Source organism: Echeneis naucrates, chromosome 15 (genome assembly GCF_900963305.1).
Source record: "Echeneis naucrates chromosome 15, fEcheNa1.1, whole genome shotgun sequence".
NCBI classification, from domain to species: Eukaryota; Metazoa; Chordata; class Actinopteri; order Carangiformes; family Echeneidae; genus Echeneis; species Echeneis naucrates.
In genome coordinates, this window is record NC_042525.1 from 23,087,217 (window position 1) to 23,112,774 (window position 25,558).

At 42.4% G+C, this 25,558-nt stretch overlaps 1 protein-coding gene across 4 annotated transcripts in view; it reads right to left on the reverse strand.

Annotated features, from left to right (window-relative positions):
- Positions 1-12,791: 12,791 nt before the first annotated feature.
- The window catches only part of rasgrp3 (RAS guanyl releasing protein 3 (calcium and DAG-regulated)), a 35,991-nt gene continuing 23,224 nt past the window's right edge, over positions 12,792-25,558 (reverse strand). For 3 of the 4 annotated variants that reach the window (XM_029521401.1, XM_029521403.1, XM_029521400.1), the window contains 10 exons: positions 23,874-23,990; positions 22,838-23,116; positions 21,871-21,951; positions 21,597-21,710; positions 21,395-21,510; positions 19,941-20,088; positions 19,678-19,714; positions 19,086-19,235; positions 15,131-15,501; positions 12,792-14,312 (listed from right to left, as the gene is read on the reverse strand). In XM_029521401.1, coding sequence (XP_029377261.1) covers positions 14,304-14,312; positions 15,131-15,501; positions 19,086-19,235; positions 19,678-19,714; positions 19,941-20,088; positions 21,395-21,510; positions 21,597-21,710; positions 21,871-21,951; positions 22,838-23,116; positions 23,874-23,990 — 1,422 coding nt within the window. In that variant the 3' untranslated portion in view covers positions 12,792-14,303. The remainder of the gene's footprint in view (positions 14,313-15,130; positions 15,502-19,085; positions 19,236-19,677; positions 19,715-19,940; positions 20,089-21,394; positions 21,511-21,596; positions 21,711-21,870; positions 21,952-22,837; positions 23,117-23,873; positions 23,991-25,558) is intronic. The other variant, XM_029521402.1, reaches the window with a different exon arrangement.

Below are 25,558 nucleotides of genomic sequence, written 5' to 3' on the forward strand. Positions count from 1 at the left end.
AAATATATGTCAGTGAGATTAACTGTATGTCTGTCTCATAAATTTATGTTTCTGGGGTTTTTTTTTGTTGTTTTTTCTTTATCACTGGACAATTTTAACCTCATTACTTCAGTTCAGCAAAGTGGATGTGCGAGCAAGTCCCACATCTGTCTAGAAAAAACGGATTAACTCGGTTACCAAATGTTCTCTCCCTCTCTTTAGAGCTCCTTTCACGGTTTCATTGCCCACATCAATGGGCTGGTCTGGGAATGAACAGGCCATTTTCTTTGAAAATTCACTGGTCAGTAGGCACTTTAACATATCTGCTGAGCTCTTATCCTGAACTTAACCTGTTCCGGGGCAGGTTAGGTGTTCTGCCTGAGTTACTGTGGCAACATGCTCCAATAGAAAGTAAACCACACCTGTGAGAGTTCGTGAGACACTTTAGCGAGTTAGCTAGCTAAACTGAAATCCAGTTTAGGGATACAGGCCTCAGGTTATGGCCAAGCACATTGCATTTAATAGGATATTGATGATCTAGTAGGTGCATGGTGTCCAATTTCAGTTCATCTTATTGAAACACAGGAAGTCCCTGTTTCTCCCTAAAGCACCCCCCTACTGTATTTACTAGCGATGTTTCCCGAAATCTCTGTCTCTCCCAGCTCCTCTCCTCTCTCCCTGTCCTCATCCTGCAGGCTGTGACTCATTGCCACCCCATGTTCCAGCCAGGGCCTGGTAGGTGGTATCTGGTACTCTGTGCTGTTTCCAAAGGGTGTGGAGAGGAGACTGTACGTTGATACGTCAGAGAGAATGATACGTTTTCCCTGTGTGAGATGGGGCTTTCATAACAAAGCAACCAAGTGGCAGTCCACACCTGAAAGGTTGCCTCTTAAACATTTCATGCTACCACTCAGTGCTTGCCCAAGCAGGAGGACTGTGTGCTTCTTTCCAAAGAGGAATGTTAGCTTTTATTGGCATAACATCTGATATTAACATCAAGGACCACTGGGTCCAGGATGTCCTTTTTACTAGTAAGGCACTTTAACCATATAAGGCACAGTCTACCACGTCATCACAGAGAAGAAACTTGTAGGTGAAGAATTTATTATTTCAGGGGCTAATTGTGACCATTACCTGGACACGCTTACCACACTTTGAGTGAAATTGTCTTTTGGGAGGCAGTCACAGTGAATATAGGGGGAAACAAGAAGGGCAAAAGAAGCAGTACTATTAATATATTTAGGAGGAGGAGTTGAACCACAAGAAAAAAAAACAAAACTCAATCATGTTAAGTGTAGCATTGGCTTTATGTGCTCCTAAATCTGACTTGAACTATAATTCAAACAGCCCTGAAGATTTTTTTTTTTTCATTAGCTGCTTTACCAACTGCAGGGATGTACAGGAGAAGTCCATATCCTTTTTGTTACCAGGGGAGAGTTTGTGACAATGACAATAAGGTGCTCTTTAAATTTTGAGAGATGCGAGTGCTCTAGAATTCATTTTGCTGTTGCCACAGTGCACACAATGCATACAATGACTCTGAATTGTGATCTATTGATATTAGTCTGGTGTTACCAGTAAAGGAGGTTCCTCTCTTTTTGGGAAACAACTTAACAGGGGAAATTTTTTCACCATCTCTAGTCACACAAGTTTTTTCCATGTGTGATGTTCTTCAGGTAATACGTTGGACTCACACTAGTACAGCATAATATCAAGCTTTGCATGTTTACCTGGTGTGCTTCTCACCACAATATCCCGTTATGTTCAGAGGCATGAGGAACAGAGACAGTTCTGCTGTCACTTTCCATTTTGACTTTTTTCAGTCAGAAAATAGGAAATCTACTGACATGATGTACTACAACAGCTCAGCATTGACTGTTTCACTCTGTGGCACCAACTGAGATCAAGAGCACTCAGCTCTTTCAGTTTTCTGTTGATCAAATCAAATCAAATGTATTTATATAGGACCAAATCATAAGATTTAAATCAAGGAACTTTAAATAGCTAAATAAACAGTGAGCTAAAAAAAAACCAAAACCTAACAAACAATGAAACTCCTGGTCGCAGCAAGAGAACGTTTTTCATTGACTGGCAGTGTGGTCAATTATTTTTATCTTATTTTTATCTTTTATCTTCAGTACGTGGCTCTGCTACACATTTTCTTCCTTCAAAAAAGTCAGTCTGTTAAGGTCATTTTCATCCATTCATCTGGCTTGAGCCAGTCCCAGCTCACATTGGGCAAGGCCAGGGGACAGGGACAGGGGACCAGTCCATCACAGGGCTAACACACAGAGACAAACAACCACTTAAACTCAGACCTACAGACAATTTAAAGTCATGAATTTAACCCAAACATGATGTCTTTGGACAGTGTAAGGAAGAACCAGAGAACCCACACAAGCACAGGCACAACTTCTTGTTGGGGGGCAACAGCACTAATCACTATGCCACAGTGTCCAGTACCCTAAGCCTAACCCCCTATATTTAATATTATATTTCTAGAATATTTTTTTAACAGCAGGAGCTGATCTCCGTCACCCTGGCTTTACTCTTTTGGTTTTGGTCTTAAACTTGAGCTCCTTGTTACATAGTGAAAATAAACTTGTCTATTTTATATTTTCAGGAGCCTGGGCTGGCTCCCTTTTTACATCTGTAAATTGGCCAAGTTGCCTGGTTACTGTGCTCTGCCTTCCACTCACCTGTTCCCAGTCTAACTAAACCACCTACTACTGCCATGTAAGCCCAGTTCAGAGTTCAACTCTTCACCGGTTTATCCTTTTACCATTGTTGTGCCATTGCCCTTGCCTCATCCCACTGCGTCTCGCCCAACTCACACAGTCAGGTCTTTGTTGGATTAACTTCACACCTCCACTCTTTGGAACATTTTGGGAAACATGCCTACTCACCACCATTCCCTGTCCTGTTCCTTGTTCTGCTTATTAGATCATATCCTAAACAAACTGGATCATGTGATCTTTCCCAATCATTTGTTAAGTGAAATTGCGACAATTGAGTCTGTAATAGAAGCACTTTGGTAAGATGAAATATCTTGATCTGGATCTAGTTCAAATTTAGCATGTTGCTATTGTGCTTTTGGTTTAAGGTGCCCATTTGCTAAGTGAAGCAATTTGTTATTAAGTCATATATCCAGTGTATGTGTACAGACACTCCCCAACTTATGAACTTTGTATCCTGAGTTGTTTGTTCGTAACAGAGCATGCCTTAGTGCTAACACAAGTACAATGAACTGTGATGCTGGTGTGGCACAGGCTACAATGCTACGCAGCATGGATAGCAGCGGAATTTATACTAGGCAGAAGCGGTGAGCAGAACAAAATTTGAGTTCACAGTCAGCATGGGGAGCATTCATAAAAAAATGTTAACTTCCAGTACTGACTCCAACAAACTGCCAAGCACACACTGAATGTTCATCAAACGAATGTTCATAAGCAGAATAGTGACTGTACTGACAATTGAGTGAATAACATTGATTATGTGGTTACCTTGCTACCCATCACTGAGCGGATATTTTCGGCAGCACTTGAACATTTACACCTAAGGTTGACAGGTTGTTAAGTGTGAGGGTGAGACACACTTTTACAAGAACCAAACTTTGACGTGTAGACGACTGAATCAGAGCATCTCCAACACTGCAATTGTCTGGAATGTCCCTGGTCTTCAGAGGTCAAGACCTACCCAAAGCAGTCAAAAGAAAGGAAACCAGTGCACCACAGACAGGCTCATGGTCAACCAAGCTCATTTATGTGTTCTGATCCTACAATATAGCTGCTGAGGTTAACTGCATAAAAAGTTAATGCTGGTTCTTATGAAATGGTTGATGAGTGTATTACATTTGTCAGGACATTTTTCCTCTCCACTCTGAGGAGAAGGTAAAAGGCCAGTATAGGGCCCAGGGTCACAGTGACCCACATATTGTACTAATCTTGTGGAAGGAGACACACAGGCGACTCCTTCTGATACAGCTGTGGGTTTTTGCTGATATTTATGGAGCCACAGTGGATAACAGAAGACCTTGTATGGTCAGTAAGAAGTGGCTCAGGCTTCACTAAACTGCACTACTAGGCTGGACTACTGTAACTCATTACTATCTGGATGTCCAAACAAATCTCTGAAAGGCCTTCAGTTGATTCAGAACGCTGCTGCACGAATATTAACAGGAACTAGGAAAAGAGATCACATCTCTCCTGTGTTAGCTGCTCTTCATTGGCTGCTGGTAAAATACAGAGTACAATTTAAAATCCTTCTGTTAACATATAAAGCTCTTAATGGCCAAGCTCCATCATATCTCAGAGAGCTCATAGTTCCTTACTGTCCTAGCAGGCCACTCCGCTCTCTAGATGGAGGTTTACTTGTGGTTCCTAGAGTCTCCAAGAGTAAATCTGAGCATCTCTCTCTCTCTCCCTCTCACTCCCTCCTTCCCTCCCTCCCTCCCCCCTTGCATGAGCTGACAATAACCACGCTTCTCCTAAATCCCTGTTTCTGCCAGTTCTAAGCATGTTCACTATATTTACTAACCATGTTGTTCCAAAGTCTCTCTCTCCCTGTCCTCATCCTGCAGGTGGTGAATCATCACCATCCCATGTTCCTGCAACGCTCCCATAACTTCATGAATTTCACACTACAGCTCATCTACATGAAATTCATGCAGCATCATGTTCCTGCCTACACCTGTTTTGAATATCCCCCTCTCCTGCTCTCATTCTCACCTACACTACACCCCCCGTGCCTCCCTCCCTCTCTCAACCCAACCGGCCAAGGCAGATGGCTGCACCCCCACGAGCCTGGTTCTGCTCAAGGTTTCTGCCTCTTAAAGGAAGTTTTTCCTTGCCACTGTCGCCAAGTGCTTGCTCATCGGGGGATCTGTTGGGTCTCTTTAAATAATCTTATAAAGAGTTTGGTCTAGACCTGCTCTATATGTAAAGTGCCTTCATGTAACTTTGTTATGTTTTGGCGCTATACAAATAAATCTGATTTGATTTGAATTGATTTTGATCTCGATCATACCTCTGTACTCTGTACAATGTACATCATTGTTGATGCATCTGACTATAGAAGAGTCATTGGAAATCTTTTTGAGGTGTCTGGAACCAGAGTTGTAACAGAAGTCGGAGGTGTAGAGGGTGAAGAAGAATGGTGCCAGGACAGTACCTTGGGACACCCCAGTGTTACACAACACAACCTCAGATATGCAGCCATCCACGCTGACTGCGGCCATCCTGTGAGGTCGTCTAAAATCCAGGTAGTGAGTTCCAGTAGCATGTCTCGGGAGGCTGGGTTGGACACTGTTGAAGGCACTGGAGAAGTCAAGAAAGTGACTCTCACAGTGCTTCCTGCGCCTTCCAGATGAGACAGGGCCTTGTGTGTGAGGAAGATGAGCAAACTGAAAAAGCAGACAGTAGTTTCGTCAGGTGCTGGAGAACAAGCCTCTCAAATGTCTTCGTGACATATAATGTTAATGGCACTGGCCTGTAGTCATTGAGAGGACTCTGACGTCCCTTCTTTGGTACTGGAACAATGCATGAAGTCTTCCAGAGGTCAGGTACCTTCAACAATCTTAGAGAGAGGTTAAAGAGGTGCTGAGAGACTCCAGCAAGCTGCCCAGCACACACCCTAATATTATATCTATATTCTTCTGGTGGTAGTTGGAGGGTACTTTAAACAGGATCAAGGGGGCAATGAATAAACGCTCCTCCACCTTTTGAATGAACTGACAAGTCTAAAAGGCCTCAAAACATGCAGTGATAAGATGGCAGACAGGGATTAAGGCAGTACCAGAAAAAAGGGTGAGTGATCCAGGTTTAAAGTAATGTGATTTGTAAAATGATTAAAGAACCATTTTAACCTTCCCAATTCTCAACTCAGGGGGGTGAAAATCTACAATAAAATGTAATTGTCACATTTACAGTCAGAGTCAGTCTGAACACAAACTTTTGAAAATATCCTGTAAACTCTAAAGGAAATGATTTTATGGGTGTTTGAATGTGCTGGAATGTAACAATGGCATAATGTTTTTTCAAATGATTTTGGTAAAAAGTGGACAGTAAAATGTAATTAAACTTTACATAAGTACAGTCAGAGTCAGTCTGATCAATAATCCATCAAAAATATCCTCTAAAATTAAATTATTTTATGGGGGTTTGAATATGAGTGAGAGCAGCATGGCAGTGTAGTGGTTAGTGTTAGTGTAAATTTTCCGTAGGTCTGAGTGTGAGTGGTTGTTGGTCTCTGTCTGTCACTGTGTGTTGGCCCTGTGATGGACTGGCGACTTGTCCAAAGTGTACCTGAAACGTTGGCTGGGATTGGTTCCGGAAACTGAAACGTGGTAGAAAATGGATGGAATATGAGGGAAGAAGCCATGTTTTGGGATACATTGTACGGAATAATTCATTGAACCTGGATGTCATAATAAAACCCCTTTGGCTGTGCAATAATTCTGAAAGCAAATGATGCTCACGGCTCACCGCTTTGCTTTATTATCTCCACAGTGCATGAAGCACATTCCAGGGTTTCAATAAAGATGGTGCCAACAACTGACATTGTTGAAAAAAATAAAAATCCTCGCACCACAGCAATCAAAAACCATTTACCCTTCTGCGTCAACAAATGTGAACATGACAACGAACTTTACATTTTTATACTTAGACTCATTAGCGCCTACTCATCTTCACCCAAATCCAAAAACCACCCTTGAAAAAAGATTGCCACCATTGCACACCTCATTTGGCTCTGAGAATCACCCTGAACAATAATATTTTGAACATTCACTCAATTCATCATGATTCTTACAATGTGCCACTGCAGTTTGTTTCCCAGTAGATCTGTTCATTGTATACAAATGTTCCAAGCCTAGCGAAAATATGTGTGCAGCTTGGGGCCGGAAAATGTAAGAGCAGAGAACAGAAGAGAACTTGGATGTCGACGGTCCTTTGGATTATTCGGAATACATGCTTTCCTTGTCCATTAAGAACCGTGAGAAATACTTCAAAAAATTACTGCTAGCCAACGGCTAACTACAAGCTGGCTACCAACGTCCACCACAAAATAACATTAGGTAGCATAGGTTTCATATGTTTCAGATGCATTTACAAACGATTTTCTGTGAAATCCAGGCCTTTCAGTGTGATCTAACAGAAAGGTTTAATAAATGATAACTTACCAACCCCTGATCTAGACCATGAATATTGTTATGTGTTCATAGCTTCAGCTGGGCTCCCCCCCATTGTGAAAAGTCTTGTCTTGCTTTCAGTGGCCTCTTTGGCTTCTTTGGGCCAGTTTATTATGGCAACAGGCCATCTTATGAACAGCAGGGCGTAGATAGCTCAGACCTTCACTGTGCCACTTAGTCCTATAAGCAGAGCTGGTCAAGTAATGGTTACAGTTACAGTACACTGACAATATATTAACCAAGTTACAATTTCACTGAATGATCCAATGCTTGCTTTCTCTTACCATGGTGACATTCACAAACTAATTGTGTGGCCTTCAATGACTCAACAGTAGGAATGTTGACGGGCAGCTCCTGTCAGCATGTCAGTGATATAGAACTGAAACTCACTCAATCCTTGCACTACTAAGCTGAACTAAATGCTATTATCAGGCCATTGGAACTGTAGGTTATTGTAGTGTGTACAAAAACAACAACAAAAAAACAAAATAAATAAAACCAGTAACTACAGACAAGATTTAGCCATTTCCACTGCAATATGATCTTAAGTCTGAGTGTAAGTCTGTGCAGCCGTCCCCTCTGCCCTGGGGAGGAGGAGCCATGGGGGGGTGTCTGTATGACCTGTTAAACCTGTACTTGGAGCAGCAGTCTGGAGTCACTAAAGAAGGATGAAGCGGCCACTGTCTGTGCCCATAGTCCTGGTTCTGGTGTTGTTATGCAGAGGCTGGGAGGTTCTTTGTCTTTGTGATCAGCAACAATGTCCTGAGTACCATTTGGTGGCTTCACACCAGGTAGGTTTCTGAGCCGGTCACACAGTGGTCTGCTCCTGTTCTGGAATGCAGCCCTGTGCTTTCTGTCAACAGGGCTTTGAGGAGCGTCTCTACATCTCCAGCAACTGGATTTCCACCAAGGTGGAGAGTCCTAAGGAGAGTGATGTGATGGCTGCACACTCCAGGCTGAAAGATTTCTGCCAAAAGGCATCTGGTAGGTCAGGGTCCAGGACTGAGGCTTTAGAGACAGATGTGCAAATCCTGAAAAGGGAAATTTCTCCACAGAAGTTGATTAATCAAGAAACTGGTTAACATCAAGATACACTGTTGTCTTGAATTACAATCCACCCAGCTGTAGTGTGATTACACTCTGTGATCTCCAGGTTCAATGATCCCGACCAACACTTGGCCCGTTCTGATCACTGTCTCAGAGGGCGAGAATGGTCCTGACCTGTCCCTGTCCTGGTTTCTTCCTCCTGGTACAAGAAAGCCTGAGAACACTGATTCATCAGTCACTATCCAGACCAGACCTGAGGCCACAATCTATGTGAGGTGACTATTGGCTGTGACCATCCTTCAGCAATATGTTTCTATAACTTTTTTTTGGTCATTTCACTTATGGTTCCTATCATTTAGAGAATCAACCATATACAACCCCATATACCAACCAGACATGGGTTAGACATGGCTCTGTCTGGCCACTGAAAGATGTAGGAATGAAAATAATTTCCAGCGACAAGGTTATGATCACATTTTTGCTACATTCTTCTGAAGTCATGTGATAATAATTCGACCTCTCCTGTTTTTCTGTTCTGTTGCAGGATTTTTGGAGGAATTCCAACTATCAGCAATGGTCAACAAAATGTCAAGATGCTCCGTGAGGATTTGATCAAAGCCGGTAAAGCCTTTAATCCCCACACTTACACTGGAGCAGGATATGATTCCTACTTCTCTTTGACCCAACACAATGAGATCTGGATCTATGCCGCCTGATGACAGCAGTCACCATCATATAACCCCATTTGTTTCTATACTCTGATCCTGTAGCCCTAAATCTTACTGTCAAACCCTCTATTGTATGCCACTTCTGCTCCAATGAATGTTGGAATTTCCTTGTCTGTCTTGTTTAGTCAGCAGACAGACATCCTTGAGTTATTCTGTTGCGTGATCGAAACCAATTTTGGGAATGTTGTGGTTCTTACCAGCTGACACTTTTTAAATCAAATCAAATCAAATTCATTTATATAGTGACAACTTATAAAGAAGTTATATCATGAGAGATAGTGAGAGTCAGAGGCAGTGACAGTGATTGTGAAGGGGTGGGGGTGGGGTCAGTAGAGGGATGGACAAAGAACATCTATTTGCACTGATTATGAAACCTTTTGTCTGATAATGCACTGAAGTAGAACAGACCTGTTGTAAACTCACACCTCCCTCTAAATAAAGCTTTGTTCTTATTTTGAATCAGCATATAACTGTATTTGTTGAATAATTCAGTGTACGCCAGTTATTCCTGAAGGACTCTCCCTCCTCACTGGTTGGACCCATTCAGCAATCTCAGTGGTAAGCCATCATCATGATCACTATCCCATTTATATTTTCCTGTTTATAACAAAGGGCAGCAAGACAGCATAGTGGTTAGTGCTGTTGCCCCACAACCAGGTCATGGGTTCGGTTCCTGGGCCTGGGTCTTTTATGTGTGGAGTTTGCATGTTCTCCCCGTGCCCATGAACTACACTATTAGTAGAGCAACAACAGCACGAGATCTCGACAGACATCAGAAGATTGTTTTTACAGAGGGATTAATACCTGTCACCACTAAATGTGCATTTAGCAAAGTGGACAGGAGGGCGTCTCACTCTTTCCCTGGATGTGGAGGTTTGCTGGGTTTGGGAAGGTGTTGTAGACTGCCTGTACCAGGAACCAGATGTGACACTTAATAATAACTAATGGAGGATCTCCTGTTTAGTCGTGCACTAATAAATAACTCTTATTCACACTGACTTTAGTGCAAAATGTTTTATTGTATCGCACATGGAATACACTGAAGCTCAGAGGGGGAAGGAAAACAGAGCGATTGTTTGAATTCTTGTGACCTGTACTGGATATAAATAGCAAATGCATTAATATTATATCGAAATATAATGATGAATAAGTTAAAATATCTTCTCAATTATGTGTCTTACAATACAAATTTAATTTACTTTTTTTTCAAAATATAATAAAAAAAATATATTGTAAAAATAAAATATACAGCATTAATTCAGCAGTGTTACAGAATATATCGTAATTTACTGGGCTTCTACATCTGTGTGAACAAGACCAATGGCAGAAGATCAGAAGACAACATGTCCCAAGATTAATGATTAAGTCAGTGAGTCTCTCTACATGCTGTACACAACATTTAGCACATGCACTTCACCAAATGGCTGAAAATGGTACCATGTTACAGTAATTGTAATTAAGCATCAGTTCAGACTGACAGTGAAATGCAGTGATCACATCTGTCATTTCCAGTTAGAATAACACCACAGCCTCCTCATGGCTGTTGTGGGTTGTGTCCAACTGTCATCGCAACCATGTCAGCCATTGGCTTGTGAGCTGCCATTTTGAAGCCTTTTGTTCACAATGTGCATGTGACTATCTTGATTGAAGCAAGAAACAGTCCTGCCAGGACCTACAGTATCAATCACACAGTAGCCATGTCCTAATACATTTCCTGCTTTATGATCTGTTTCCCTATTTCCCTGCTAATTGGTCCATTTCAGACCAAAATTCACTGTGATGGTTCTGTAAAATTCAACACAGCTTGTTTAGGGAATCAGGGCAGCAGAAGGTAAAGGAAGAATCAGTTTAAATCACTAACCAAGGATTTGGGGGTGAGCTGATTGAGACAGCATGAGGAGGGCGACATTTATAGACAAGACTGCGAGCGCAGGTGTGTTACTAAGCACTGAAAGAAAAGATGACATGCGGTGTTAAGAAGCTGGACGAGAGGAAAAGGCCCACACCGCTCTCACACCTGAATCCAAGAAAAAGAAACAAACCCTGCTGAAGAGCCCAAACATTCTCCACAGATGTATTTCACCAGCTCCTTCAGATGGTGGTGGTGAATAAAGGGATCTCATCACTGAGGCTGAATCGCTCTAGTGCAGCAGGCTTTAGACATGGACCCATCACTGGAGTTGAATTACCTACAACGCTTTTTCCTATTGATTGGTTTCATTGTACATGTATCTGTTATCAGATAGACATCAGTTTGTTCATGTTAACAACAGCTCCTCCTCATGTACTGTAGTCAGTCATGGAGTCCCGCAGGGTTCGGTACTTGGACCAATCCTCTTTACGCTTTATCTGCTTCCACTAGGCAGCATTATCAGGAAACACAGCATCAACTTCCACTTCTATACAGACGACACTCAGCTGTACCTATCAATGAAGCCAGATGAAGTCACTCAGATAGTCAGACTGCAGACATGTCTTGAAGACATAAAAGTCTGGATGACAGAAAATTTTTTACTTCTCAACTCTGACAAAACAGAAGTTATTGTACTCAGCCCTAAGCACCTCAGAAAAATACTATCTAATCATGTCATCAGTCTGGATGGCATTACTTTGGCTTCCAGCTCCACTGTAAGAAACCTTGGAGTAGCCTTTGACTGGGACATGTCCTTTGTCCCTCACATAAAACAAGTCAGTAGGGCAGCTTTCTTCCACCTGAGAAACATTAGGAACATCAGAAACATCCTTTCTCAGGATGATGCAGAAAAACTAGTCCATGCATTTGTAACTTCTAGGCTGGACTACTCTAACTCATTACTATCTGGATGTCCAAACAAATCTCTGAAAGGCCTTCAGTTAATTCAGAACGCTGCTGCACGAATATTAACAGGAACTAGGAAAAGAGATCATATTTCTCCTGTGTTAGCTGCTCTTCATTGGCTGCCAGTAAAATATAGAGTAGAATTCAAAATCCTTCTTTTAACGTATAAAGCTCTTAATGGCCAAGCTCCATCATATCTCAGAGAGCTCATAGTTCCTTACTATCCTAGCAGGCCACTCCGCTCTCTAGATGGAGGTTTACTTGTGGTTCCTAGAGTCTCCAAGAGTAAATCTGGAGGCAGATCGTTCAGTTATCAGGCTCCTCTTCTATGGAACCAACTTCCAGCATCGGTCCGGGGGGCGGACTCTTTAGTAATTTTCAAGACCAGGCTTAAAACTTTCCTGTATGACAGAGCTTATAGTTAAAAAGTTAAAGTCCTCTACTCTTTAACTATGCTGCTATAGGCCTAGACTGCTGGGGGAAGGACTGAGCTTCTCTCTCTCTCTCTCCCTCTCTCCCTCTCTCCCCCTCTCCCTCTCCCTCCCTCCTTGCATGCGCTGATAAGAACCATCCTTCTTAAAAAAACACAGTTTCACCCAGTTCTAAGCATTTATACTGCATTTACTAACCATGTTCTGCCAAAGTCTCTGTCTCTCCCAGTTCCTCTCCTCTCTCTCCCTGTCCTCATCCTGCAGGTGGTGACTCATCACCATCCCATGTTCCTGCAACACCTGCTGGTCCCATATTTCATGAATTCTGTATTACAGCTCAACTCCATGAACTTCATGCAGCAACATGTTCCTGCCTACACCCCCCCCCCCCCCTCCCCAATGCCTGTCTCACTCTCTCTCTCTCTTTCTCTCTCCCACTCTCAACCCAACCGGTTGAGGCAGATGCCCCCCCCCGGAGCCTGGTTCTGCTCGAGGTTTCTGCCTCTTAAAGGAAGTTTTTCCTTGCCACTGTCGCCAAGTGCTTGCTCATCAGGGGATCTGTTGGGTCTCTTTAAAAAAATTTATAAAGAGTTTGGTCTAGACCTGCTCTATATGTAAAGTGCCTTGATGTAACTTAGTTATGATTTGGTGCTATACAAATAAATCTGATTTGATTTGATTTGATTGTACTGTCCTTGGTCAATTTTATTTTAGTCGTATAAAGGTATCTATAATTACTATTTTAGTGATATGGAAGAGGGGCTCTGAGGTGTAGTGTTCGTGTGCACTGTGGGCCATTCTAAAATATGCAGTGATATTTTAAAGGGGTCATTTCCCTGCAAAAAAAAAAAAAAATGTGAATGACCCCCACTTCCACTACAGCAAAGAAAAACTGAAGAGAGCTTTGTAGTTATTTCACACTGTATTTACTCTGATGTAATGATATTCATTTCACTACAAGCATTTGTTCAATGACAGTTATATATCTTCCTCAGTGGACTGTTTTTGTTTTGTATTGTTTTGTTTTTGTTTTAGTGTTGTCCAGTAGTGTAATGTTATTTCATCATGTGAGGGAGCTTCATTTTCTTCAGGGGTCAGGTCTTGGTGGCAGCAGGCTGAGAAGGGTCCAGCCATGCTTCTCCACTCCTGAGGGATCTCTGAACCCAAGGAGATATGTAATACCTCAAGCAGGTCCTTGGTCTAACCTGGGGCCTGTGACAAGCTGAGCATTGTTACATGGCCTCCAATGGAAGGTGCCCTTGCTCTTTCCAACTTGAGACTGTAATGATTTTACACTGAGCTCCCTCATGATGTATCATCAATGTCAAAATGAAAAACAATGAACAATCACAGCATGGCGGTCCAACCATGGTTGGATGACATTACATTGCTGTGCACTCAAGTGTCAACCTTCTGTGATTTTACCCCCGGGTTTGTTTTACGAGTTTACAAATGCATGTACATTACTTTATATTATGGAATGATTTGTGCTACTTTACTGAATAGTTACTGAATTGATCAATAAAAAATCATCTGACAATACACAACAAATTATTACAGTATTAAAGACAATAAGTAATGTAAGGTCTGTTCTGAAGAATCTTTTATCACGAGTGTCTTGTTGCTTGACTTTCCCTTTATTTATGATTACACATACAAAAATCTACACACTCTCTGACACACACTAGACGTTTGTAATCATTCCAACATGAAACCTGCTTCTATTTTTTCTCTCATCAGGCAGACACAGTTTCTGTTTCTGGGTTTGTACACTGACTGTACCTGTGTCAGACTTTAAACCCAGCAGTTTCTTCCCTCTTTGTTAAAGATCTGGTTTGATAAAGGTCTTGGACGATAACCCATACAAAGTTAGCCACGACACCCAGGATGGACATCATTTCACCTGTCACAGTAGGTGAAAGTTCAGCACCCACTGACCTCCTCTCCCTGATCACTGTGTCCATATGTAGCTCTGTCTGTGCCACTGCCTAGAGAGGTCATGATAGCTTCACAAAGGAGGTCCTCAGACAGCCCAGCACCTCCACCAAAGAGAAGAGCTTCCTGAATCCTGCTACCAGAGGTTTTCTGGACCCATGGGTGTGGTCCTCATTAAGTCAGCTGTCCTGGAGGGGAAAACGAGACAGATTTCATCAAAGGTGAACAGAAACCTGCCTTTGGCTGAACAATGATTGTGACTTGTCTTTACTGTGGTCAGGATGGTAATGTCTGACAATGTCTTGCATAATGATGTTACAAGCTAATGAACAACACAAAGAAATAAAATGCTAACTACACAATCCATTTGTTTTTCTGCAAATGTCTGAGTCATCTGAGTTTGGGTCTGCCTAGGGATCAAACATGTGACAACAATGATCATACAATGTTGAGGAATGTCTTATTTAACTAAAATCTCCATCTTTCAGTTAACCTAAGCATGACCATTGCTATACTGACCATGGTGAAAAAGAAAGGCACAATGCTTTTGTGCTTTTTAAGCCTCAGTAATGTGAATCCACAATAGAAGAAGTGATGACGTGGCCATTGGATGAACTATACCTTTAAAGCTGTAGCCACAGTGATTAGTCTAAACTGTCTCATTGTGTTAATGCAGGATACCAGCATCAGTGAGACATCAGCGACATCTAACACAAAGACATTCTCAGACTGACGCTCACTTCAAACACTGACGATCCAGTGATTCTCAACATTACAACATGAACTGTACCCTAAACTGCTGTGCAGCGTTTCTGTTAAACTGCTAAACCAGCTCACTTTTCACTGATGCTATTAACTATGAGAAGTGAATTGTAATTATTTTGCCAAAACTACCTTTCATGGAAAAGAGGTGAATTCCATTCTCAAATATAAACTATCAGACTGCTATTGGATCTCTGTGGCTATAGAGACGTTTTATTGATGTGAAAGATCTACAGCCTCGTACCTCCCCTCTGAGTGTCATCCCGTTCCGTATGGGATCCCCTGAGGCGCCCACTGTTCTCTGAGAGTCCACGCTGCATTTGGAGGTCGCTACCTGGTGCTCTTTTTGGTTTTCCCAAAATGCAAACCCTTTATTTTTAGACGTCCTCCAGTGAGTCCTGTACTTCATTTTGGGGAAGGTGTGGGAGCCGCAATCTGTGCCCCCCCAACTGTGGTCAGGCCACAGGAGCTCCGTCTGGGTGGCCTGGCTGGTGGTGGCCCTCTGCAGGCGGACAGAGATTCTCTGGGCGGAACCGGTCATCAGGGTGATGGACTGAGTGTTCAGAGCTGGACTTGCTGATGTGACAGCTGGGAATTCAAACACCTCATCTTCATCTGAAGGAAGAAACACAGATTACACACTGAAAAGTTATTAATTGGTGTGATGTCATCAATTTGAAAATAAGCAAGTGAGAAGAAAAATAAGTTGAAAGTTTGTAAGGATCACCATGGCTTACATTTTCACTGTCTATAAAAAAGCTCATCTGTTGCATAACCATTATTTGTCATACTCCACTCCTGGTTTTCCCTCCACCACCCACTTGCCTGCCTGCTTACCTCTCCTAATTAGGATCATCAGACTCACCTGTTCCTTTTAGCCAGCTTTTCCACACTCACTCTCTGCCAGATTGTCAGTCCCTCATGCATTATTTTCCAGCACTTCTTTCTGGACGGGCCTCCTGGCATCTGACCTGCCTTCTGCCCCTGACCACGTCTCCTCATCTCTACCTTTGTTTTACATGTTGATGTAGAAAGCGACAGCTTTAGTTCTGGGTTTCTTTCCCTACTAGACTCAATTGGCTTTTCCCAGCATTTGAATGAACCCACTCACTTCTACAATCATATCCTTGATCTTGTTCTAACATATGGCATTGAGATCGACAAGCTAACAATTCTTCCCCAAAATTCTCTCCTTTCTGACCATTACCTTATTACATTTGAGTTTAATGGGCTCCACGGCATTGAGGAATAAATTCAGCTATAGAAGATGTTTATCTGAAGCTGCTGTGGCTAAATTTAAAGAGAACATTTGGTCATCATTCCCAACAATGCCATATCAAAATTCAAATGAGGATTTCTCCCATACGCAGGTTGATGACCTTGTGACTAGCACTATGGCCACACTGCGTTCGAATCTCGACAATGCCGCCCCTCTCAAAAAGAAAGTATTCAATCTGAGGAGGATGGCTCCCTGGTACAGTTACCAAATCCGTGCCTTGAAGCAGACATCAAGGAAATTAGAAAGAAACTGGCGTTCCAGTAAGTCAGAAGAGTCTCACAGAGCCTGGAACGATAGCCTAAAAACATATAAAAAAGCTCTCCGCAGTGCTAGAAGTTCATATTACTCAGCACTCATAGAAGAAAACAAGAACAACCCTAGGTTTCTCTTCAGCACTGTAGCCAGGCTGACAGAGAACCATAGCTCAGTTGAACCAGTGATCCCCTTAGCTCTAAGCAGTGATGATTTTATTAACTTTTTTAAAGACAAAATTCTCATGATCAGAGAAAGAATTTATCAGCTCTTGCCTACGTTAGATAAAAATCCCCTACTGAATACGGCAACTCCTGAATCAGCTGCGACGCCTCTCTTACATCTGGAATCATTCTCACCTCACTCTCAGAGCTAGCTTCTATAGTTTCATCATCCAGACCATCAACCTGTCTATTAGACCCAGTACCAACTAGCCTCTTTAAAGAGATCTTTTATTTAATTGAGCCATTCATTCTAGATCTGGTTCATCTGATGTCAGAATAATGTATATAAGTTATCCCACGTTTGCTTAAAGTTACATGTATTAAAGTGTGGAAAATTACTGGCGTGCTGTAGTGTGAAGAAGAAGAAGATACACAACTCATTCTGCACAGATAAGATTAACCAGGTCACGCAGACCTTGAGACAGAATGTGTCGCCCTCTGTGTATTCAAAATAAGCAGTAACCACTCCTATGTAACAAGGATAACCTAAAGAAATAAATAGAGAGGAAAACGGAAGGACGAACTCAGAGCGTGTTGGAGATTGTAACTGAGTACGTCTCTGACCGTTCTCCTCGCGAGTAAAATAACATCAGTTCCAGTTGTCTTTCTTTCCTAATGCAATTGAGAATGTTCTAGGTTGTTTGAACCTGACATCTGACTTTATTTCTGGGTTATGTACCTCAGGCACTTAAGACTGCGGTCATCAAACCCCATCTTAAAAAGCCTAATCTTGATCCAGATGTTTTGGCAAACTATAGACCCATATCGAACCTTCCATTTATTTCTAAAATCATTGAGAAAGCTTTAGTAAAACAACTACACAAGCATCTGGATGGGAACAGTTTGTTTGAAGAGTTTCAGTCAGGCCCATCATAGCACAGAAACAGCGCTGGTTAAAGTCTCCAATGACATTCTAATGGCCTCAGACAATGGATCAGCTTCCATACTTCTCCTTCTAGATCTTAATGCTGCATTCGACACCATAGATCATAATATTTTGCTACAGAGACTGGAACGTGAAATTGGAATTAAAGGAACTGCACTAAGGTGGTTCAAATCCTACTTATCAGATAGACATCAGTTTGTTCATGTAAACAACAGCTCCTCCTCATGTACTGTAGTCAGTCATGGAGTCCCGCAGGGTTCGGTACTTGGACCAATCCACTTTACGCTTTATCTGCTTCCTCTAGGCAACATTATCAGGAAACACAGCATCAACTTCCACTGCTACGCAGATGATACTCAGCTGTACCTATCAATGAAGCCACTCAGATAGTCAGACTGCAGGCATGTCTTGAAGACATAAAAGTCTGGATGACTGTAAATTTTTTACTTCTCAACTCTGACAAAACAGAAGTTATTGTACTCGGTCCTAAGCACCTCAGAAAAATACTATCTAGTCATCTCATCAGTCTGGACGGCATTACTTTGGCTTCCAGCTCCACTGTAAGAAACCTTGGAGTAATTTTTGACCAGGACATGTCCTTTGTCCCTTACATAAAACAAGTTAGTCGGGCAGCTTTCTTCCACCTGAGAAACATTAGGAAAATCAGATGTTAAAAAGTTAAAAAGTTAAAGTCCTCTACTCTTTAGCTATGCTGCTATAGGCCTAGGCTGCTGGGGGAAGCTTCTGAGCTTCTCTCTCTCTCTCTCGCTCTCTCTCTCTCTCTCTTTCTCTCTCTCCCTGTCACCCTCTCTCCACCTCTCCCTCTTTCTCTCTCCCTCCCTCCTTGCATGCGCTGATAAGAACCATCCTTCTTAAAAAAAAAAAAAAGCAGTTTCACCCAGTTCTAAGCAATTATACTGCATTTACTAACCATGTTCTGCCAAAGTCTCTGTCTCTCCCAGTTCCTCTCCTCTCTCTCCCTGTCCTCATCCTGCAGGTGGTGACTCATCACCATCCCATGTTCCTCAACTCCATGAACTTCATGCAGCAACATGTTCCTGCCTACACCCCCCCCCCCTCCAATGCCTGTCTCACTCTCTCTCTCTCTCTCTCTCTCTCCCACTCTCAACCCAACCGGTCGAGGCAGATGGCCGCCCCCCTGAGCCTGGTTCTGCTCAAGGTTTCTGCCTCTTAAAGGAAGTTTTTCCTTGCCACTGTTGCCAAGTGCTTGCTCATCGGGGGATCCGTTGGGTCTCTTTAAATAAATTTATAAAGAGTTTGGTGATGTAACTTTGTTATGATTTGGCGCTATACAAATAAATCTGATTTGATTTGAAATCTGACCTTGGTGACCTGCCTCCTGTCTCTGGACTCTGCTTCTGCCTGCTGCCTGTTTGAGCTCTTGCCCAAGGCCAATAAAGTTCAGAACTGTTCCGGTCTACATTTGTGCCATTCTGCTCTCACCCCTATTACATTATTATTGCAGGCATTATTTTATTAGTAGCAGTATTTTCAGGTACTTTGCTCAGCATGTGTATTAGCTGGAGGTGAAAGTTACCTTTACATGTGGGCAGTGCAGGGCTGCTTGGCAGTGAGCTGTGGGTCAGTCTAGAGGGGGAAACACTACCCATAGAGCCGGAGTGGATCAGTTTCCTGCACGCCAAAACCAGCAGCTCCCGGCATTGTTTGTGACAGTTAACGCCACAGTCTGCAGGAACAAGACAGACAGTTAAGTAAGTATCCAGGTTTAAATTATAACAAAGATAGCATCATCACATGCTTATTGTGGTTGTTTGGGAGACAGTCAAAGTCACGAGCAGACAACATGAAGGAATCACTTGGCTTCCTGCCCAGGTGATTTATATTGTGTTTGCAACTCGTGTAGTTCTATCTATCTCTTTGCAACTTTAACATCTACAGTCGTAAGACCTCTTCTGATACTGTGTGAGGTTAAAGCTCCAGAAGAATAGACCTGAAGCCGCCAGTGCTAAAAATGGCTTTTCAATGAAGTAAGAGAAATATACTGTCAGCAATAATAAGGAGGAAGAAGGTGAAGGACTGTTCATTCCCCATCTTTGTTAAAACGAAATACGTTATCAGGTAATGCTAAAGCTAAAAGAGTTTCAGAGAAGCATCCAATGAAAATGTACCTTTGCACTTGTAGCCCTGTTTAATGATTCCCCAGAGCTGCAGGTCCATGCATGTGAAGATGCAGGTGCCGAAAATAACACAAGTACAAATCAAAATATTAGATAATGGAAAAATTACCATATTAAAAAACAAACATGACTGGCTCATAATCAATAAGCAATCCTTCATAACATGGCTACTTGTGGACATTATTTACCATACACTGTACAATGTCAGTTCTAGCAGGACAATTAAAGACACAGAAACTGTCAGAGATACACACAAATCCAGCACAGTGTTCACAGAAGGTTGGTTTCAGGTAAGTCATCTCCTGGAAATTGTGGATGAATCCTGGTCCCATCTTACACTGGAGTAGTGGATTTGCCCTGAGGAAGTAAGCCATCATTTCATCCTTACTGATCAATCCATCTCTGAGAGAGCGAGATAAAGAAAGAAAGGAGGGCCAGCAGAAACAGAGGAGAAAGTCATCAACATATAAAAAAAGGAGCATGCTCATACAATCACACCTAAGCCCAAGTGTCTTAAATGGTTAAATACATCTCAACTCCAGCAGCAGTGTTTGTGTGTTAGAGGTTGCATTTCTCCTTTTTATGGATTTTAATCCTTTCAGGCTGTCGCTGCAGTCTGCTTCTGCACTGATGTCATGTCTGCATGGGTCTCCACCAGGTACCCTGGTATCCTCCCACAGTCCAAAGCCATACATATCTAGGTTGATTGGTCACTGTAAATTGTCTGTAGGCCTGAATGTGAGTGTGAGTGGTTATTTGTCTCTGTTTGTCTCTGTGTGTTGGCTGTACTATAGACTGGTGACCTCTCCAGGGTGTACCGTGCCCTCGCCCAGAGCATCTGCTGGAATTGACAATTTGTTGGAGGTTTTTCTTTTGTCAATGAGCGTGTTCCGGTCAAGGTTCTGTGACCAGGAGGCTGAGATGGTCACTCGTCAAAAGCTTCAACCTTCATTTTCATTTCAAGAAGTTACATCTGGACAGCTGCTTCTTCAGGACACACAGCAGTTATCTCTGGCCCCACCCTTTAGAGGACATTGCCTAAGAAATGTGAAGTAAAATGAGGATTTCGTTTTGAGTAACCAGCCAGCTGAGTCTGCTCTTATTATTGTAGTTGTAAAGTGGGGTTCCTGTCACCTAGCAACGCCAAACAATTTTCATGAAAAACCTGAGGGCAGTCAGAGTGGTTAAAACATGCAACAATTCAGCCCAGAAGCTCCCAGATTTTACTCCTAAACTGCATTTCCTGACGTTCTATGATTTCTTTATGAAAAAAATAAAGACCCTTGGTTTTAAAAGTTGTACTAAACTGTGCTGAGCCACATCCGTACATCCTGGACAGGTTGGCAGTCCATCACAGGGCCAACACACAGAGACCAACAAACACTCACACTCAGACCTACATACAGTTTAGAGTCACCAGTTAGCCCAAATATGATGTCTTTGGATGGTGGGAAGAAACCAGAGTGCCCGAACCTGCAACTTTGTTGTTGTAGGGTGACAGCGCTAACCACTGCCCCGCCGTGCTGCCCCAGCAGTGTTATTTAAAAGGTTAATTTCAGGATAGCTTGGGCATTGAAGGATTTACCCTTTGCATTCTTTGTTGTCCTGGTTCTTTGGTCAGAGATTGGCTTACTTCGAGCCAACAATCATTGATGATTCTGTTGTGTGATGTTAAATTAATGATGAAATGTTAGGTAATCAGACTCACTGATCTTTGTCCAAAACACAGAAGGAATCCAGGAAGGGAAAGTTAGCAGCAATGCTCTCAAAGTCCTCTTGAGAAATGTAGCCATCATGGTCATGGTCATAATTCCTGAACACAGACTTCCCAAATCCCAACAGGAAACAGATTACTCCAACAAAGTTCCACACATACTGGGGTTATTTGAGACAGGATATTGTCTACTCACATCCACCACTTTCCTGATGTGTTTATTGACGACGGATGGGTCTGGTTTGGTGGTGACACCGGAGGCCCAGTCCAGTGGAGCTAGGGGCTTATTGGGAGTTGTTGGAGAGGTAGGCTACGAAGAAGGACACATATGCACAGGACTTAGGCTATGCATACTCTTGGTACAAAGTATTACGGTACAGTACAAAACTCTCTTTAGCTGGTGAAAACCTTTTAAAGTAAAAATCTGATACAAACAGATTATAATATATAAATATCCATCTGAAACTTACCAATGATTTGGGATTACGTGGTTCCCTCAGTAATGACAACTCATAAATCTCATCTTCTGTGTAGTAAAGGTCTAAAGAAAGCTGAAAATACAAAGCTTTTGGATGAACATTGTAAAAAAAAAAATGTTTAGTTGTTGTACATTGTTTCACTTTCTCTCTTTTGACTCTGAAACAATGACTATATTTCCAATACAGCCATTTTTGAGCTATAAAAACTCACAAGACCTTACAAAATAAAGTTGTGTGTAAACAGCAGAGCTATGTAAGGATCATCACACATAAATATCCCATATATATCACATATCACATCAAGTAATGTGTAATGCGTAAATGGAAAACTAGAGTCACAAGAATCAATCCTTGGGCAACCTTACAGGTTATTTTGGAAATTATGAATGTGCTTTGGTAATGTAAAATGCTTATGTATGAACATGCTCAATTTTCTAGTATTGTTTTAGCAGGTGTCATGGTATGCTGTGATGGATAAAATTGTAGGTGCAATATTCTTCCATGTAAGTATTATGATTTTATTAGGATTTATGTTTTCCCCAATAAAGCCTCTAGGCTTCATCATCGTAATTTCTCCTGTCTATGATAAATTTAAAAGTCACTAATAATAATTACATTAACAAAAACAACTAAAATTGACAGCTTAGGATGTGCTTTAATGGTCTTGTCTGGGTGGTGTCACTCTTACAGTTACGCTTACAATAAATATGTTTGACTTGTATATGTGTGTACGATGTGATACACGCTGACCCCTCTGACATCAAGTCATCACATATTCCTTTGAGAAAATTGATGTAAACACACAGAAGAAAATGGTGGTTAGGGTCCCAGCGGCCTCTCCTTGATGATGAAAATATTGATTCTTTTGTTGGGTTTGTAATCACCACATTCATGGATTCACTTATTGGGTGACATATAATCTCACACCTACGGTTCCTTGAAGCAGCTGACCTCTCACCGTTAGCAAGTAGATCAGGTCCATGTTGGGCTCCACTTGCACTGCTGCACTCTGCAGTGACACCAGCTCATTAAAGGTCATGTAGAGCTGATTCATCTTCACCAGGTTCACCTTGTTGCTGTCATCAACCCAATCAGGGAAGACCACGTGCACTGCAATCAGGTCCTTGAGATGCACACCCAGGATGGGGATTTTAAAGCCATTGCACATGCTGAAAGCCTTCCGGTAGCAGGAGTAGTTGTTGCTGGAGGACACCAGCTCTGTCATCTCACGCCAGATCTAAAGCAGGAGAGGAAACCAGGCTGAGATCCAAATATACATTTAATGAGTACTGCCTTTGAGAGTGTGGATCAACAAAGTGTTTGATTTCCATGTGGAGCCAAGCAAATCAGAGATGCTAATTTGTCTTTATGTTTTAGTGCTTTTCTCATTGTAATAACAGATAGCAGCTCATGAAATAAGAAAAAAACTAGTCTGACCTTTGAATGAGAAACTATGGCTTTGACATCATCCACTGGAAACAATAGGCATTTCTAATGTGGAGACATGACTCTCGACATCACTAGCAAAGATTGAGGATTAAAATTTATAGACAGACGCTCAGAAGTAAAGCAAAAATACTTAATTCAAGGGAAATTCCATAAGCATAAATCACAGCAGCAATGCTTAATGGGTCAGATGGATCCATATCTTAACAAACCTCTACAGTCTACTCTCTAGGGACTGAATGAAGTCATTGTCAGATTGAACCAAATCAGGACTTGTTATAAAGCTGTGACTCTCTACTTTGAGGAGAAAAAGCTCCAATCACCATGGAACCCTTGCCCTCTTAAGAAGATGTGATTTTTGGAAGCTTATACACTTTGATGGGCCTAGAGGAGGTCACTGACTCTGCAGAGTTGATTTCCTTATGCTGCTCCTTTCACAATTTCTAGTTTTTCATTTTCTCCCAGAAATAATTCAGTTTAATTCAGAGTTTATATTACTGTTGAAATCTCTGTGCGTGTGTACATATGAAAGGGCTGACTCCTCTCACCTTAAAAACTTCTGGAGCCAGATGCGAGTGAGTCTCCTTAAGGCGAGATATGGCGCTGTGGCTTAGCCCTCCCACCACCGCCATCAGAGTGTTGAAGTTCTGCAGCTGCAGGAGTTTCTGTTGAGATACAGAAAGGAATTTTGTTCTCCACTTCTTATCTGATCAAATGTATTTGCTGTCTTAATCCAAAAGCCTAGTGAGATGGCTGAGACATCAACAGCCCATTAAAAATTATTTATTGTGTGGCTGGTGCATCCCACTGAAAATAGGACTTTCTTTTGTGAAATGTTTCCTGTTTTAAAAATATAAATATGCCGATATTGTTGGGTCAATGGGGCAGGCTTTAGCTGGGTTTCTCCACCAGAGCATGCTGGAACAAAGCTGACCCAAGAGAGCATTGAGCAGGTGCTTAGGGAGGTCCAGAAGACAGAGGAGGAAATCTGCCATGTGAAGGCTGTAGCCATGAGGAAACAGGGCAGCTGGACAAAGTGGAAGGGAGAACAAGGAAGGGCGATGACTTTGACATCTAGATCATGTAAGGATACCAGATAAAGTTTTTGCTGTGTTCTGTGTCCGACCTTCTCCATCAAACCTCCACACATAGATGGCATCGGATGGACTCCACTTTGTACAATTTGTGAGGACAGGACAGACCATTGCAGCAGGAGGACCAAGGAGCGAAGGGATCCTGGCCTCAGCGAATGACTGGGAGATGCAAGTAAACCTAAAAAAGCGGCTCATATTCCCAGAGGAAATGGCACAGACCAGAATTTGTTCTCTGGTCTAGAGGTACCAAGCAGGTGGTGCTCATGGAGCGAAGAGTACCCTGGGAAGAGAGGACGGAGGAGGCACATAAACGCAAGCTAAAGAAATATCAAGCTCTGATCCTCATGAGCCAGCAAAATGAATGGCAGACCTGCAACTTCACCATGGAAGTTGACTGCAGGGGTTTTGCTGGACAGTCACTGGGGATTAAAGGGGCGACAAGAATGTCATTGATAGGCAATGTCATGAAGCAGGCTGAAATGGCATCCCAATGAATCTGGATAGAGCGTATGTGGTGGCAGTCATCCAGGTGAAGGGATGGCTTAGAGTTGGGTGGTGGTCAGTGGGGGCAGATCCAGGGTGCTGGAGCTGCTGTCGAACCCCCCGAAGTGTTGTGGGCTTAAATGACGAAACACTAGTGAAGCCCACCTAAAGATCTGTTGTATCCACCCAACTCTCTAGCCCAGTCGAGTCACAGGGCCAAGTACTCCAGGTGGGGCCCTGAGGAAAGAAGAAAAGGAGAGAGCGATGCTGCTGGCTGCTGGCCCACCGATGGTGCAGGGCGGGGTACCTGGCTCAGGTGTGATGTCCAATCGTATGTTTTAAATATAAGACTGTGAGCCTTTTCCCTTGCCGAACAAAGCTTGAAGTTTTGGGTTGTAGTCTCAATGACAGCTGGTCATCTGACATTCAAAAGCATGTGCGAATAAGAGGAAGTTGGGTGTACCTGTTGGTTGAATCTCTAGCTGCTGCATCTCAACAAGTCTTCATTATGAACGCTTTAGTTTAGGGTTTTGTCTTGAACTTCTTGAACAGAAATCCATCCATCAGTGTTACAGCACTCACAGAGTAACCAGCCAAAGACTTGATCAACCCAGTGATACAGTCCATTATATTCTGTGTAGCACTCTGTTCTATGC